This window comes from Lepus europaeus, chromosome 23 (genome assembly GCF_033115175.1).
Source record: "Lepus europaeus isolate LE1 chromosome 23, mLepTim1.pri, whole genome shotgun sequence".
NCBI classification, from domain to species: domain Eukaryota; kingdom Metazoa; phylum Chordata; class Mammalia; order Lagomorpha; family Leporidae; genus Lepus; species Lepus europaeus.
In genome coordinates this window covers 19,837,381-19,852,199 of record NC_084849.1, presented here as the reverse complement: position 1 = coordinate 19,852,199, position 14,819 = coordinate 19,837,381, and the positions used below count along the sequence as shown (strand labels likewise).

The window sequence follows — 14,819 nt, the reverse complement described above, 5'->3', positions numbered from 1 at the left end:
CACAGCGCAGGCCATGGCGTATGTCTTTCTTACAGAACGTAGGGAGCATGCACCAAGTAGGAAAGGAAATGCTGCCTGTAGCCCCCAGACCCGCATTTTGACATGTGAGCTAAGAAAACTGGACCCTGGTGAAGAGGCTCTGCAGCCGGCTCCCCTGTGTAGGGGCCCCTGCGGGTGGCACCCAGCGCTTGCTCCGGACGTCATTTTGTGCGGCTGCCTACCGTTCCCCTGCACAGAGTCCCATTTTCTGCTTTGTGTCCCCTGCCGTTGGACACATAGGTTATTCCTAGCGATATCGACATGTATTGGGCACTGACGCTGCCGTCCGTGTTCTTGGGAAGCTGCCCAAGTCACTCTGATGCTGTGACATCCCAGAGACACGCGGGTGATAGCCAAACCATGTGCGAACTTGAGCGTTTTTGGTGCATTGGATAGAGCTGAGATTTTTTTAAGTCTTGGTCCACAGACCCCGGAGTGTGGCCTTCCTGCCCGTGTGCACTCCTGCGCCTTCCCCACCTCTTTCTCCCAGGCCCGTCTGTTTCTGTTCTCCCTCCCTCATGTCATCTCTCAGTCAAGACAGAAGCTTCTAGAAACACACCCTTGATCCTGGGGTTTCCCCACCCCCAGTCCTACCAGGTCCCGGGATCGCACGTGGCCTGGGATGCATGCGTAACAGCAGAATGTTTGCAAACAGGCAGGAAGGGAGGGGAGAGCTGCGGTGTGCTCACGCCGTGGAATACTACATGGCTGACAAAAAGAACGACGAACTCAGCAGGGAAAAGGGCAGGGGACCAGAGCCGTACAGGACACGATTTCTTGCTTTAACAACGGCAAGCAGAACTGTAGACTTTCCAGCGCGTGTGCAGAGCCGTCTTCTCCCAGGCACTTCGTGTGGATTCACTCCCTTACTTGTTAGAGCAGCCCAGTGAGACTGGGATTGCTGCCATTTCCATATGAGCAGACTGAGGCTCCCAGGGTGCTCAGCCGGGTTGGTACCGTTACCATTAGGGCTTCGCTTCTCTTTAAAGATGTACTCATTTACCTATTTGAGAGCGAGAGAGAGAGATCTTCCATCTGCTGGTTCACTCCCCAGTGCCTGCAAACGGCCGGAGCCAGGAGCCAGGGACGCCCATCCGGGTCTCCCGTGTGAGTGGCAGGGGCCCAAGGACTTGGGCCGTCCTCTGCCACCTCCCACATGCGTGAGCAGGCAGCTGCATTGGAAGCACAGGGTGGCTAGGGCTGGAACCGGTACTCCTGTGTGGGATGTGGGTGTTGCAAGTGGTGGCCGCCCCTTGGGCTTCATGGTTTTTTTTTCAAGCTCAAAATACTCATATTATTTATATACATAAAAAAAAGTGACTTTTGAACAGTCGGGGAGTCAAGGGAGCAGAGTTTATGCACCAACAGTATGCATCGCGAGGAATGCTCTCAGCCCCACTGCACAGAGGAGGCGTGACGAGGCAAGCGGGTCCCCCCAGCCTTCCCTGCTGCCCCCAGAGCGGCTGAGCAGGGAGCCTGCCCCGTTCCTGCCCGCCCCCACCCCCGCCAACTTTCCTCTCTCCCCAGGATCGAGCGCTCCACGGACCAGGTCATCAAGCCTGTGAACCTGGAGGCGCTCTCCAAGTGGACCGGCCACATCCCTGGGGACGTGGTGCGGGACATGGCCCAGATCGCCCCCATGCTGGCCCGGCTCGGCTACGACCCCTACGCGAACCCCCCCAACTACGGCAACCCGGACCCCATCGTCATCAACAACACACACCGGGTGAGTGTGCGCGAGCTCACAGCCTCTCCGGGGCATCTCAGTTCCTTTATCGGGTGGGCGTGGCGTGACTGCTCGGGTTTCCGCCTTTGCTTAGGCTGCAAGGAAGCTCGGAGCCAGCTGGGAGCCTGCCCCTCCTACTCTGCGGCATCTCACAGCAGACCCACGGGTGTGCTCATCTCTTCTTGTTTCTCTTCTCCACTCTCTCTTCCCGTTTCCTGTCTGTAAAGCGCTTCAAGTTCTTGTTGCGGTTGGGCACCACTGAACAAACTGTGGGTCCCTTGATTGGCTTGTAAGCTTTGCTTTCCTGTTGATTTCTCAAACACACGTGAGCGCGGGGCCGTTGGAATCCCTTTGCGCTTTGTCCTGAGTCCAGGCCGCCAAGCAGACACCTCCCGGGTAGGATAGCTCACCAGTTCACGGTCTTGTCCCCTTGGTGCTGATCAGCTTCTGGTTTACTTTGGCTGTTGGATTCTAACTGCCTTCATGGCTCTAAGTTAGCTGAAATATTTGAAGGAAAAAAAAGGGGGGGGGACCCAGGTCTAAGCCGGAGTCCCCCTAGCCTTGACCTTGGGAAGACCCACAGTCTCAGTTACAGCTCAGCTCAGCGTGTCTGAGCAGGCGCTGATTTGCGCACTCTGGTGGGGCCGCCAGGGCACCAGCCCTTCTCCCGGTTCCCCTGTAGGTCTTGGGTCGGCTCCGGCAGGGTCTCCTTGCTGCCTCTCTGCACTTGCTCATCTCCCTTGTTAACGGTTTCCCGGCCCTGAGCCAGCGCCTGGCGCCCAGCAGTGGATTCTGCCCACACTCACTGACGGAGACCCGAGGAGTGTGCCCAGCCGTGCCGGCTGTGCAGGCGCCCAGAACTGCGGTGCGGTTCGCTTGTATTCTAGATGATCCCGGGCACTTTGACTTTACTAGTATTCCCTAACAATCGCAGTGATTCTCTGGTATCTTACGTGTTCTGCATACGTGCCGTGCATGCGCTATGCTTGTACAAATTCATTGTTGAAAGACTGCTGCTCCCCATAAACTTAACACAAGCATTATGCGTCAGTTGAAAACAAAATAAGACCAAAAAGGAGTCGGGCGTGTGGCACAGTGGTTGGAACATGGGGTGCCTGCCTCACACACTGGGGCGCCAGTCTTGCATCCAGCTCCCTGCTAACGCACCCCCTAGCAGGCCTGGAGTCCCAGATAGAATTCCCAGCTCCTGGCTGCAGCCTGGCCCAGCCCTGGCTGTTGCGGGCACTTGGGGAGAGAACCAGTGGCCGAAAGAACTTTCTCTGTGTCTCTGTCTCTCTGCCTTTCACGTGAAAATAAGAAATTTTAAAACTAATGAAAGCCAAAGTAAATAAACAGTGAGCTATTATTTTGCCTACAATAATAACAGTACTAGATTAAGAAGCCTACGATGGCAGGCCTTTGCAGAAGTGGTGGCCGGGGCACCGTGGGGACAGCAGCGGCTCCTCTGGGTTCTCTGCGAAGGTGGCAGCCCCTGGCTCTCCCCAGGCTGGGGTCAGAGGTCCCCCGCGGGAGGCCTGCCTGTGTTATGGGAAACCTGGAGAGTTCTTGTGGGCACTGATGGTCCTGATCTCTTTGGAACTTTGTTTCTTTGCTTCTTTTAAGCAGACCAAGTCTCTAGTTCCTTCCAGAGGTTTCTTCCCTGGCTACCGCATGCGTCGTAGCCAGTGCCAGACGCCCTGTTTATTCCGTACCGTGGTTCTGCTGTGTCTGTGAACTTAAGTCCCCGATTCAGAGGCGGTGTCAGCGAGCCTGTGTGTGTGTACGTATGTGCCTGTGTGTGCGTGTGTATGTGTGTGCATGTGCCTGTGTGTGTGGGGGGTGTTTTTAAGGTTTTTTTAAAGATTGATTTATTTACTTGAAAGGTAAAGTTACAGAGAGGCAGAGGCAGAGAGAGAGAGAGAGAGAGAGAGAGGTCTTCCATCTGCTGGTTCCCTCCCCAGATGGCTGCAATGGCCGGAGCTGCGCCAATCCAAAGCCAGGAGCCAGGAACTTCTTCCGGGTCTCCCACGTGGATGCAGGGGCCCAAGGACTTGGGCCATCTTCTACTGCTTTTCCAGGCCACAGCAGAGAGCTGGATCAGAAGTGGAGCAGCCAGGACTCGAACCAGTGCCCAGAGGGGATACCAGCACAGCAGGCGGCAGCTTTACCCACTGTGCCACCGCTCTAGCCCCTATTTATTTATATTAAAAGATTTATAACTATTTATTTGAAAGACCTACAGAAAGAAAAAGTGAGAGAGATCTTCCATCTGTTGATTTGCTCCCCCAATGGCCAGGCCTGGGCCAGGAGCTTCTTCCAGGTCTCCCACGTGGATGCAGGGACCCAAGCCCCAAACACTTGGGCCATCCTCTGCTGCTTTCCTAGGTACATTAGCGGGGAGCTGGATCAGAAGTGGAGAAGTCGGGACTCGAACCTGCACCCATATGGATACTGGCACTGCAGGCCGGGGCATTAACCTGCTGCGCCACAGTGCCGGCCCCCTCGTTTCACTTTTATCATGCGGCTGCCAGGAAAGCTGCATCCCGTAGGTGATTCACGTTACATTTCTGTCCGACAACAGCAGCCAGTCCTGTGGCTTCCGGGCCCAGAGAGGGTGGGAAGGCCTGGAGCGTCCTGGGCCTCTCCTTGGGGCCTTTGCCTTCGCCTTCTCCTCTGCCAGGAACACTTTGTCATTCGGGGCTCAGCTCCCAGGCCAGAAGCAGCCCCAGGCCCTGCTCACCGCACCCCTCTGTTTCACCGTCTGCACGGCACCCCTGTGGTTGGACGTGGTCACTGTTCCGTGCGTGTCGTCTCGCGGGAGCTCCAGGGGAATGGGAATCTGAGTGTCCCCCGCGGGGCTTGGAATAGTGACTGGGACCAAGGAGCTTGACAGATGGAGATGGATGGGGAGAGAAGGGTGGTGGGCGGTGGACAGAGCTACAAGAGGGGTGAGTCCGTCCCATATCCTTAAGGGCTTTTAGCTGGCTGGTGAATGAATACGTGGACGGATGGATGGATGGGCGTGTGGGTAGACGGGGAGATAGGAGGGTGGGAGGCTGGAGGGGTACATGGGCGTGTGTATGTTTCAGAGTAGAAGTTTTGGTTTTTGGCCACTTCTACACGGTGATGTCTCTTCTCTTCTCTCCTAGGTCTTGAAAGGGGACTATAAGACACCAGCCAATCTGAAAGGATATGTTCAGGTTAGCAACCTCCAGGGGAATTCTGAAACCTGCCTTCCTGGCTGTGCCACTGGCTTGACGCGCCACTTCTCAGTGCTGGCCGTATGGACCGCCCCTCTGCCCACACTGTAGCTGTCCTCTGGGCTCTAAGGGGCCCCTTTGAAACGCAGGGGTGATGCTAAGATTGGCAGTTTTAGTCTGTGCACCTGTTTTTATTTAATATGGCAAAATGAAAGGCGGGCGGTCCCCGGATTCACCCCTGCATGGTGTCTGAACTCCGGGGACCTCGGCTGTGCAGCGGGTCCCCTTCCTGGGAACCGGAAGTAGTGGGTGCTGGATTATTGTTTGTTCTAACCTAGAACGATGATGTAGGGGCTGATGCTGGGGCACAGCGGGTTAAGCCGCCACTGTTGGTGGCACCAGCACCTCATTTCGGGGTGCCAGTTGAATCTCGGCTGCTCTGCCTCTGATCCACCTCCCTGCTCATGCGCCTGGGAAGGAGAAGGTGGCGGCTCAAGTGCTTGGCCCTCTGCCACCCACTTGGGAGTCCTGGCTGGGCTTCCTGGCTCCCGGCTTCAGCTGCTGCAGCCGTCTGTGGAGGGAACCAGTGCATGGGCGGTAGTTCTGTCTGTCGGCAGGTGCCTGCCCCCTCCACCCCTCCCGTATATCTGCTGCCCTAAGAGTGTTTCCCAGCTCTGCAGCATCTTGTCATGCACTCTGGCTCTCTCCCCTGGGGTAAGAGAGCTCTACCCAGCCATTCCCATGGGGTAGCTGTGCAAGGAAGGGCTCCAGTTGCGGGAAGTCACGAAAGGGGTTATCTTCCCAGTTCCCGCTGTGCTGCGGGGATGGGATATGCAGGCTGTTGGCACTGACCCGGGAGTGAAGCCCTAGGGGATGGCCCGAGCTCTCCCACGGGAAGCCGCCTTGTGACCCCAGCAGACCCCTGCCTCCTGCCCTCACCTCCTGCAGTGGCCTTCTCGGGCAGGTGAAGCCATTTGGGATGGTGCAGGACTGGAAAGTATTAAGTGCATGCTGGCAGGTACCAGATGGGCATTTGCCAACACCAGCAACTGATTCTGTGACTAACAGGATGGCGACAGGGCGATCAGTGGTTCAGTTCTCTCTCTCTCTCTCTCTTTTTTTTTTTTAAAGATTTATTTATTTGAAAGTCAGTTACACAGAGAGAGAAGGAGAGGCAGAGAGAGAGAGGTCTAGGTCTTCCATCCGCTGGTTCACTCCCCAGCTGGCCGCAATGTTCGGAGCTGCACCAATCCAAAGCCAGGAGCCAGGAGCTTCTTCCAGGTCTCCCACACATGTGCAGGGACCCAAGGACCTGGGCCATCTTCTACTGCTTTCCCAGGCCATAGCAGAGAGCTGGATGAGAAGTGGAGCAGCCAGGACTCGAACCGGCGCCCACATGGGATGCCGGCACTGCAGGTGGTGGCTTTACCTGCTACGCCACAGCACTAACTCCTGGAGTTAGCATCAGCCCCACTTCCAATGCATGGGAGGCAGGGGTGCCCAGGCCACTCCCTGTTCTGCCCAGGTGCCTATACATTGGGAGGCTGCCGGGACTCCGCCTCTGGCTTGAGAATTTGCCGGAAGGACTCACAGATCTCAGAAAAACCCTTTTCCTTGCTGTTCCCTGTTTGTTGGAAAGGGTGCAGTGTCAGTGGGGAGCAGGCGCCTAGGGTGAGGTGTGGGGGGCATGGTTCCCATGTCCTCTCCGGTGGCCCGCCCTGCCAGCTCCTTGGTGTGCTCACCCACCAGGAAGCCCTCAGACCTGTCACCTAGGGTTTCTGCAGGTCTGGTGGATTACATCACTGGGCACTGGTGATTTAGCTCCACCTCCAGCCCCTCCCCTTCCCCCAGAGGGTAGTGGGAAAGAGGCGATGTGGGGCCAGAGCTATGGCACTGTTGGTTAAGCCACTGCCTGCAATGCTGCCATCCCACATCAGTGCTGGTCCGCTTCCACTCCAGCTCCTTGCTAACACGCCTGGGAAGGCCGTGGAAGGTGGCCCACGTGCTTGGGTCCCCGCCACCCATGTGGGGGCTCCCGATGGAGTTCCTGGCTCGGGGGTGGGGCAGTAGCCGAAAGTTCCAGCCCTGTAATCCTGCTTGGGTCCTTCTGATCCAGCTCTGAGCCATCCTCCTCCTCCCCCATCCGAACCTCTGTGGGGGCTCCCACAGCCAGCAGTCATCGGCTTGCAAGAGGTACTCCTGTCCGCCCAGAGGTCTGCCAGGTGCTCAGGAGCTGTGTGCCAGGAGCCCGGGAGGAAGAGCGAGCTGCAGCCTTGCTGTCGCTTCGCAGAGGCCTTTGCTGACCACTGGATGGGAGTCAGAGGCAGCGCTGACAGCAGTCACTCACAGCCGCCCCCGTGGGTGTCGGACAGGCTCTCTACTGCAATGGAGGCCTCGTAAGAATGGGGCTGGGGGGGGGGGCAGTGCTCACCACGCTGTCCCCGGCACCTGGCGCCTGGCAGGTGTGCCGTGCAGGTGAGACTCGGTGATGCCGAGATGAACCTCGGGGCACTGAGACCATGGCATCTCCCACCTGGCCGTGACCGCTATCTCTGCGCCCTGTCTTTTCCAGGTGAACCAGAACAGCACCTCCTCCCACCTAGGAAGCTCCTGATTTCCAGGTAAGGCCTGCGGAGTTTGCCGGGGGCTCCTGCCCGCCTCCGAGTCCGAGCCTGGGAGCCACTGTTCCCAAATGCTTGTCCTCTGCAGTCTCCCTGGGGGAGAAGTGTCCATCCAGGTGGGCTGACCCAGCCCCCCCCCCGCGCCCCGCCGCAGAGGTTTCCATGGTGACAGGCTGGGGTGGCTATTTATAGAATGGTGGCTTAGTCTCCTGGCTGTGGACCAGGGATGGAGGCAGGGATCCGTGCTGAGCTCACCAGAACGAGGCTCCTCCGACACTGGGGAGGGGCAGGCAGGACCACTGAGTCGGGGAGACTTCTGTAGCCATTTTTTTGCACGGAATGCAGTGTGCCAGCCGGCCTTCTATAAACAGCATGGGGGTTTGGCCAAAGCAATTAATGTTCTAATAATAGCCACGTGCAGTTCTGTAGTAAGAATAACCTCCAGGCACCCAGCCAAGGACTCCCGTGTGTTACTCCTTTAACCCTCAGTGGCCCTGGAAGGCAGGTGGCACAATGCCCCGTCTCCCAAAGCTGCGACTTGCCCAGGGCCACACGGCCATCAGGTGGTGGAAACCCTCCAGAAGCCGTCTCGCCCAGGGTGTGCTTCCAGTGAGTGATTTCAGGGGCAGGTTTCACCATTCCAACAAGGCGATTCCAGAAAGTTTGTGGAAAACATGGAATTAGAAAGCTAAGCTTAGCGAGCCTGCACGTGGCCTAGTGGTTTAAGATGTTTGCTGCCCACAGGGGAGTCCCTGGGTTCGATTCCTGGCTCAGGCTCCTGCCTCCAGCTTCCTCCTGATGCAGACCCTGGGAGGCAGTGTGCTGGCTCAAGTAGTCGGGTCCCGCCCCTGCCATGTGGGAGGTCTGGATTGAGTTCTGGGCCCCTGGCTTTGGCCTGGCCCAGCCCCAGACATCCTGATCATTTGGAGAATGAGCCCGTGGGTGGAAGACCTCTTTCTGTCTGTCTCTCTGTCTCAGAAAGGAACAATTTTGAAATTCATGCATATGGGTGTCTTCAAAAAGTTTGTGGAAAATGCATATGATAGAAAAACTGCCCATTGAAGTACTGTTGGAAAGGGACTTTTTTTTTTTTTAAAGATTTATTTATTTATTTGAAAGAGTTACACAGAGAGAGGAGAGGCAGAGAGAGAGAGAGAGAGAGAGAGGTCTTCCATCTGATCGTTCACTCCCCAATTGGCCGCAACAGCCGGAGCTGTGCCAATCTGAAGCCAGGAGCCATGTGCCTCCTCTGGGTCCCCATGCGGGTGCAGGGGCCCAAGGACTTGGGCCATCTTCCACTGCTTTCCCAGGCCATAGCAGAGAGTAGGATTGGAAGTAGAGCAGCCAGGTCTCGAACCGGCTCCCATAGGGGACGCTGGCGCTTCAGGCCAGGGCTTTAGCCCACTGTGCCACAATGCCGGCCCCTGGAAAGGGATTTTTGAACTTGGGAATTCAATTATTTGAGGCCCCCCAGGCTTGACCTGTGCCAGCCTCGGTCACCCACATTTGGAGCATGGGGACTCCTGAGCGCTCACCCCCGGGGGTGGTTGTGAGACGGAGGGAGCTGGACCCTCGCTGAGGCCCTGGGCACTGGAGCTGAGGTTCCCCGTGGACGGCTTCTTTTTCTCTCTCTTCATCCGGGTCAGGGAAACCGAGGGGAGCCCGTGGGGAGACCGGGCCCCGCTTGCACTTTGCCTGCTTTTTGAGACTGAAGCAGTGCTGTGGCCTAGACTCTGTTTTTTTTTGTTTGTTTGTTTGTTTTTGTCTCCTGTCTTACTTTTTTGGATAATCAGCATACTTTAAACTTTTTCCTTTTAATCTGCTTTGCAACAACTCGCCAGGCTGGGGATAATCTGACTGTGCTGCCGTCAGGGTTTCCGTCTTGAGCTGGGCTAAGATCCTGGTGTTCTATTGAATTCCAAAGGCAAGAACCCTTTCCTGGAAGAGAGCCCTTCTCTCTGTCTCCCTAACTCGCTCAGAGTCCTTCTCATTCACCAAACCATTGCCGTTTAAATGAGATATCGCGTACAGGGTGCTTCCCTTGGCCTCCGGCAAAACGCTAATCCTTCCCTTGCCTCCAGAAAAGCCGTGGGCGTTGATCACGTGGTTGCTCTCACTTGCTGTTTCTAAATGAGTCTGTCTCTGGGGTCAGGCGGCTGCGGGTCCCGATGCGGGCACGAGCCCAGGACTCCTTGGCAGATGGACGCTCCCTCTGGCCATCTGGGGTGCGTCTCTAAAAGCAGGCGCGCTTCTGCGGATGAAGGCCACCCGTTCTGCCGTCGCACGTGTACACAGAACAGCTCTGTTTCAGAATGTGTTGCTCTGGGCCTCACTCGCTCTCCTCCTTCCCCCTCCTTTCAGATCTCTGCAAACGGCTTTGTTGCCAAGAAGACGGGAAACTGCATTCGAGTGGGAATCGGACCTCTAATCCAAGCATATTGCTTGCTATTAATCGCCAAAAAAAAAAAAAAAAAAAAAAAAAAAAAATCCGGGCCTGCTAATGAGGAATGTATTTGCATATGTGTGCAAAAGCAGAGTCACCCAGGGCTAGCCTTGGAACCCTGTGGCCTGGGCCTTGCTCCCAGGGCGGAGAGCAGAGCGTGGGAAGTAGCCCGTGTTGAAACTTAGGTATTTTCTAATTTCTCCCCTCCAGAACTGTTTTTGTACGAAATGGACTCGCCACCCTCCTTAATTCACAGGGCTGCCTCGGCGGCTTTGCTGGCTGGGACAAGGCCCACACCTGTGCCTCTCCTGTCACCCCTGACCTGGAATTCAGAGAATCTATTTAAGAATTTAATATATGAGGCTTTCTTGGATTTCTCCTCCTTGGTTCTGCTCAGTTCCACGGCGGCGGGGGAGATTGTTTGAATAAAGTGAACAGAGTCTCACTTGTCTGTGCCTGGCTTTGCGCCGCGGGCAGATCTTTGTCCGTGTCCACTGTCGTCACTCGTGTTGGGGATGAGCAGGGGCTACAGGGCAGGTCCGTCCCTCGTGTTGGGGTCCCCCATGGCCACGCACAGGGACTCAGAGAACTCGGAAGGGCTGTTCGCTCACGGTTCCCGTTGTTACAAGGAGAGGGTGCGGGTTAAGATGGGAGCCACGCAGGACAGAGTGGAATCTCTGTGCTCCATGTTTCATTTTCCCCCATGGTGCCTTGTGACAGCAGGTGCACGGTGCGGCCAGCCAGGAGCCTCGCTGTCCATGTTTCTTACAGGAGGCTGAATCACATAGGAGTGGAGCAAGCATGTGACCCAGAGGCCAATGGGACACAGCAGGCCCAAGGCCCCCCACTGTTGCCACGTTGACCACGCGGTGCTGTGCAGAGCCACCAGAGCCACTCAGAGCCTGCTGGGGGGACCCTGTGCTGCACAGTCCCAGGTGCAGGAGGATCAGTCCCGTAGCTCTCAGGGTGAAGGTGTTACCCCCACCCCACCATTACCTTTGACCCCAGGATAACCCTCCAGGCCCCCAGTGTTGAGGGCGTGGGTTTTGAGGAGACAGGTGACCCACCAGCTCTTCAACCCTTCGCTTCCAACGTGGGGGAGTCTGTTGGGTGGGAGTGGCTAACAGTTGACACTGGCAACTGGCCTGCGACGTGCTGAGCCCACTCCCCTTGTCCCGGAACTGCAGTGGGGTGTCGCTTAGGCTTCTATTCAGACACGCAGTCATTTCTACAAATCCAACTTGATTTGCCAAGGGATGGGTTGTGCCTCTGGGACTCTGGGGACGGCTGAGTGTCCTTCCTCCATGAGAAGACATTGAAGTCTGGCTCTAGGAGTTCGCGCCTTCTATGGGAAGCCATCCGTGAAGACGATGTTCGCAGAACTGCTTGGGAAAACACTGCGAGTGTAAAAACAGGAGAGAGAGGAGGAGCAGGTTCTCTTCCCAGTCCCCAGGCGGTGGGCCTGGGCCTCATCCTCTGCAAAACCTAGGCTGAGCACCCACCCGTTTTATCGCCCCTGGGTTTTTGTTTTTATTTTTTTTTTTTTAAGGTTTATTTTATTTATTTGAAAGGTAGAGTGACAGGGAGGGAGGGAGGGAGAGAGAGAGAGAGAGAGAGAGGTCTTCCATCCGCTGGTTCACTCCCCAAATGGCCACAATGGTCAGGGCTGGGCCAGACCAAAGCCAGGAGCCAGGAGCTTCTTCCAGGTCTCCCCTATGGGTGCAGGGGCCCAAGGACTTGGGCCATCTTCTGCTGCTTTCCCAGGCCATAGCAGAGAGCTGGATCAGAAGTGGAGCAGCCGGGACTCGAACCAGCACCCATGTGGGATGTTGGTGCAGCAGGCCAAGGCTTTAACCCACTGCGCCACAACACTGGCCCCTCATCTCCCCCGGTTTGATCTGTCAAGATGTTTAGAATACAACAGTAGTCCGTTATAAAATGCAAGCCTGAGAGTCGAGTCAGAGTGTAAGAGGCCCAGCCTGTACCTCCTCTCAACATCTCCTTACTTCCTTAAAGGCAAGGCTACCATTTTCTGTCTAGAACCTAGGCTTCCAGGCTTCTGTAGATTTCCATACACAGTGTGGTCGGCCTCCGTGTCTTCAACGTCAGCATCCACAGATTCAACCGACTGCAGATGGAAAATGGTCCACCAGAAACATCAGCTCTGGATTAAACCTGGCCGGCTTTCCCCAAGGAGAACAGTGTGACGAGCTATGGCCTTGATGTGGCAGTAGGCGTTGGAGGTGACTGAAGGGAGACCGGAGGGCGGCACGGTGACAGGTGAACACCACGCTGTCTCCGCGGCGGGGACTTGAGCTCATCGCTGCAGTCTGCTATCCACAGAGGGGTCCTGAAGGCAGCCCCCCACAGACACAGAGGGCTGCTGTCGGTGATGTCCAGCATGCATAGGAGTGGCAGTCTGGGTTGGTCTCAGATGCATTTGAGCAAACTACTTGAGAGTCTTTTGTTCCCCAGATTTTTAATTTATTTATTTGAGAGGCATCCAGTGAAATTTCCTTGCTAAATCTGGCGACCCGGGGTAGAGCTGACCATGTCACCAGTACGATCCCGTAGAAGTGACAGTGACTTCCGACACTAGGTCATAAAGGACCCTGTGGCTCCGGCCTTGCTGTCTCTCGGGTCACTGTGAAGGAAGCCAGCCGCTAAGCGGTGAAGACACGCGCCTGGCTTCTGGCGAAGTCCCCAGGGTGAGGAGCTGAGACCTGCGGGTCATCAGCACCAGCTCGCCAGCCGCGGGACCGTGCACCTGGTCAGCCCTGGGGATGCCTGCAGCCCTGTGAGGGATCCAGAGTTGGACACGCCCAGGTCAGCCACTCAAACTCCTACCCGGATAGATGCAGGTTAAGCCAGCACTTGAGACTCCAGGATCCGTACTGAAGTGCTGGTTCAAGTGCCAGCTGTTCTGCTCCCCATCCAGCCACGTCACGTGCCTGGGAAAGCAGTGGAGGGTGACCTGAGTGCTTGGGCCCCTGCCACCTGCAGTTCCAAGCTGCTGGCTTCAGGCTGGCCCTGGTGGTTGTGGCCACGTGGGGAGTGAACCAGTGGATGGAAGATCTCTTTCTCTCTGTCTCTTCCCTTTTCTCTATCACTCTGCCTTTCAAAAACATAAATCTTAAAAAAAAAAATACATAGGTACTCATCAAATATTTGGAGATGAGCACGGGCATGAACGATGGAGCCCGCACATCCCCATCTTACCTGCGTGCTTCTGAGGGTGCTGGGTTAACTGATGGTGCTAGGCCTCAGTCCTAGCTTGCTATGGAAAGAGTCCGCATGAATTTTTAAAAAGATAAGTAGGGTAGAAACCATCTGGAAGGAACATTTAGAGGGAAGACAGCGTTGCTAATCTCAGCTGATCTGGACTTATCATTCCGCCAAGTTCAGGACGCCATCTATATTTTTGCGACAAAATTCAAAATAAGAACAAGCCATGTGCGCCTGTATAATGTCACCCTCCTGGAAAAAGTACATGTGCTAGACTTTAAATACACCAGCTTTGAAATGCCACTTACAGATTGTTTCTATGGTACCAGCCTATTTAAAGTTGTAACCGAGTGAGGACGTGTTCCCCCAGATCTGGAGGCGATCTGGACCCTGTGTGGACTCAGGTGGTGATGAAGGGCTACCAGGGAGGTTGGGGGAGTGGAAGAGATGATACCTGCACAGGACTGGGCCGTGTGCCCCTGCACACACAGGACTCACTCCCTCTATTAGCTCAAATAAGCCAATAGAAATGACCTAGGACCCCACATGTCATGTCGCCAAGAAAGTACCAGCCTGGAAGTCTGAAGTCCTGGGTCCCAGGCCTGGCTCAGTCCTTCAACTGTCACTGACCTCTCCCCCGCTGCCATAGCCTCCCGTCGCCGTGGCTGTGAAAGGAGGGGGGTGGACTGACCGGGGTCACACGCCCCGCCTGCCTCCTGTGGAGGAGCCCTGTTGCTTGGCAACCCCTGCTGGGATGGCCACATGTCTGAGCACCTCACTAGGAATCTCAACATGGGCCTGGATGTCCCCAGGTCCCAGAGCAAGGGTCCCTCTTGGAAGTGACGGGAGATCAGGGTGGATATGAGCCTTTGCATCTAAAACTCTTGTTGCCTTTTCTCCTTGCTTTTCCAAAGGCTGGGCAATCGAGCCCAGAAATCCTGAAAGCCCCCTGGTCTTTTTTTTTTTTTTTGACAGGCAGAGTGGACAGTGAGAGAGAGAGATAAAGGTCTTCCTTTTTGCTGTTGGTTCACCCTCCAATGGCCGCCGCGGTAGGCACGCTGTGGCCGGCACACCGCGCTGATCCGATGGCACGAGCCCGGTGCTTCTCCTGGTCTCCCATGGGGTGCAGGGCCCAAGCACGTGGGCCATCCTCCACTGCACTCCCGGGCCACAGCAGAGAGCTGGCCTGGAAGAGGGGCAACCAGGACAGGATCGGTGCCCCGACTGGGACTAGAACCCGGTGTGCCGGCGCTGCAAGGCAGAGGATTCGCCTATTGAGCCGCGGCGCCGGCCAAGCCCCCTGGTCTTGGAGGTGCCGAGGCGTGCAGCACAGAGATAGGACATTGGGCTGTGAGCTGAAAACAGACACAGTCATTTACTAAACCCTGAGTGTTCTAGCTTTCTGTGTGTCCAATAGCTCTTGGTGTTGTTAAGAAAATAACCCTTCGAGAGCCATGTCCTTGTCCCCAGTTCAGATTGGAGAACTGGAGACCCAGGAATTCAATCCAGGCACTCTGATACGGAACGTGGGCATCTCAACCACCAGGCCAAGTGCCTGCCCTGGA

At 56.0% G+C, this 14,819-nt stretch overlaps 1 protein-coding gene across 1 annotated transcript in view; it reads left to right on the top strand.

Moving 5' to 3' along the window:
• Window positions 1-10,474, top strand: part of TPST2 (tyrosylprotein sulfotransferase 2) — a 45,852-nt gene extending 35,378 nt beyond the window's left edge. Inside the window, exons 4-7 of the mRNA XM_062182340.1 lie at window positions 1,567-1,765; window positions 4,915-4,965; window positions 7,538-7,586; window positions 9,948-10,474. Coding sequence (XP_062038324.1) covers window positions 1,567-1,765; window positions 4,915-4,965; window positions 7,538-7,579 — 292 coding nt within the window. The 3' untranslated portion in view covers window positions 7,580-7,586; window positions 9,948-10,474. The remainder of the gene's footprint in view (window positions 1-1,566; window positions 1,766-4,914; window positions 4,966-7,537; window positions 7,587-9,947) is intronic.
• Window positions 10,475-14,819: the final 4,345 nt, after the last annotated feature.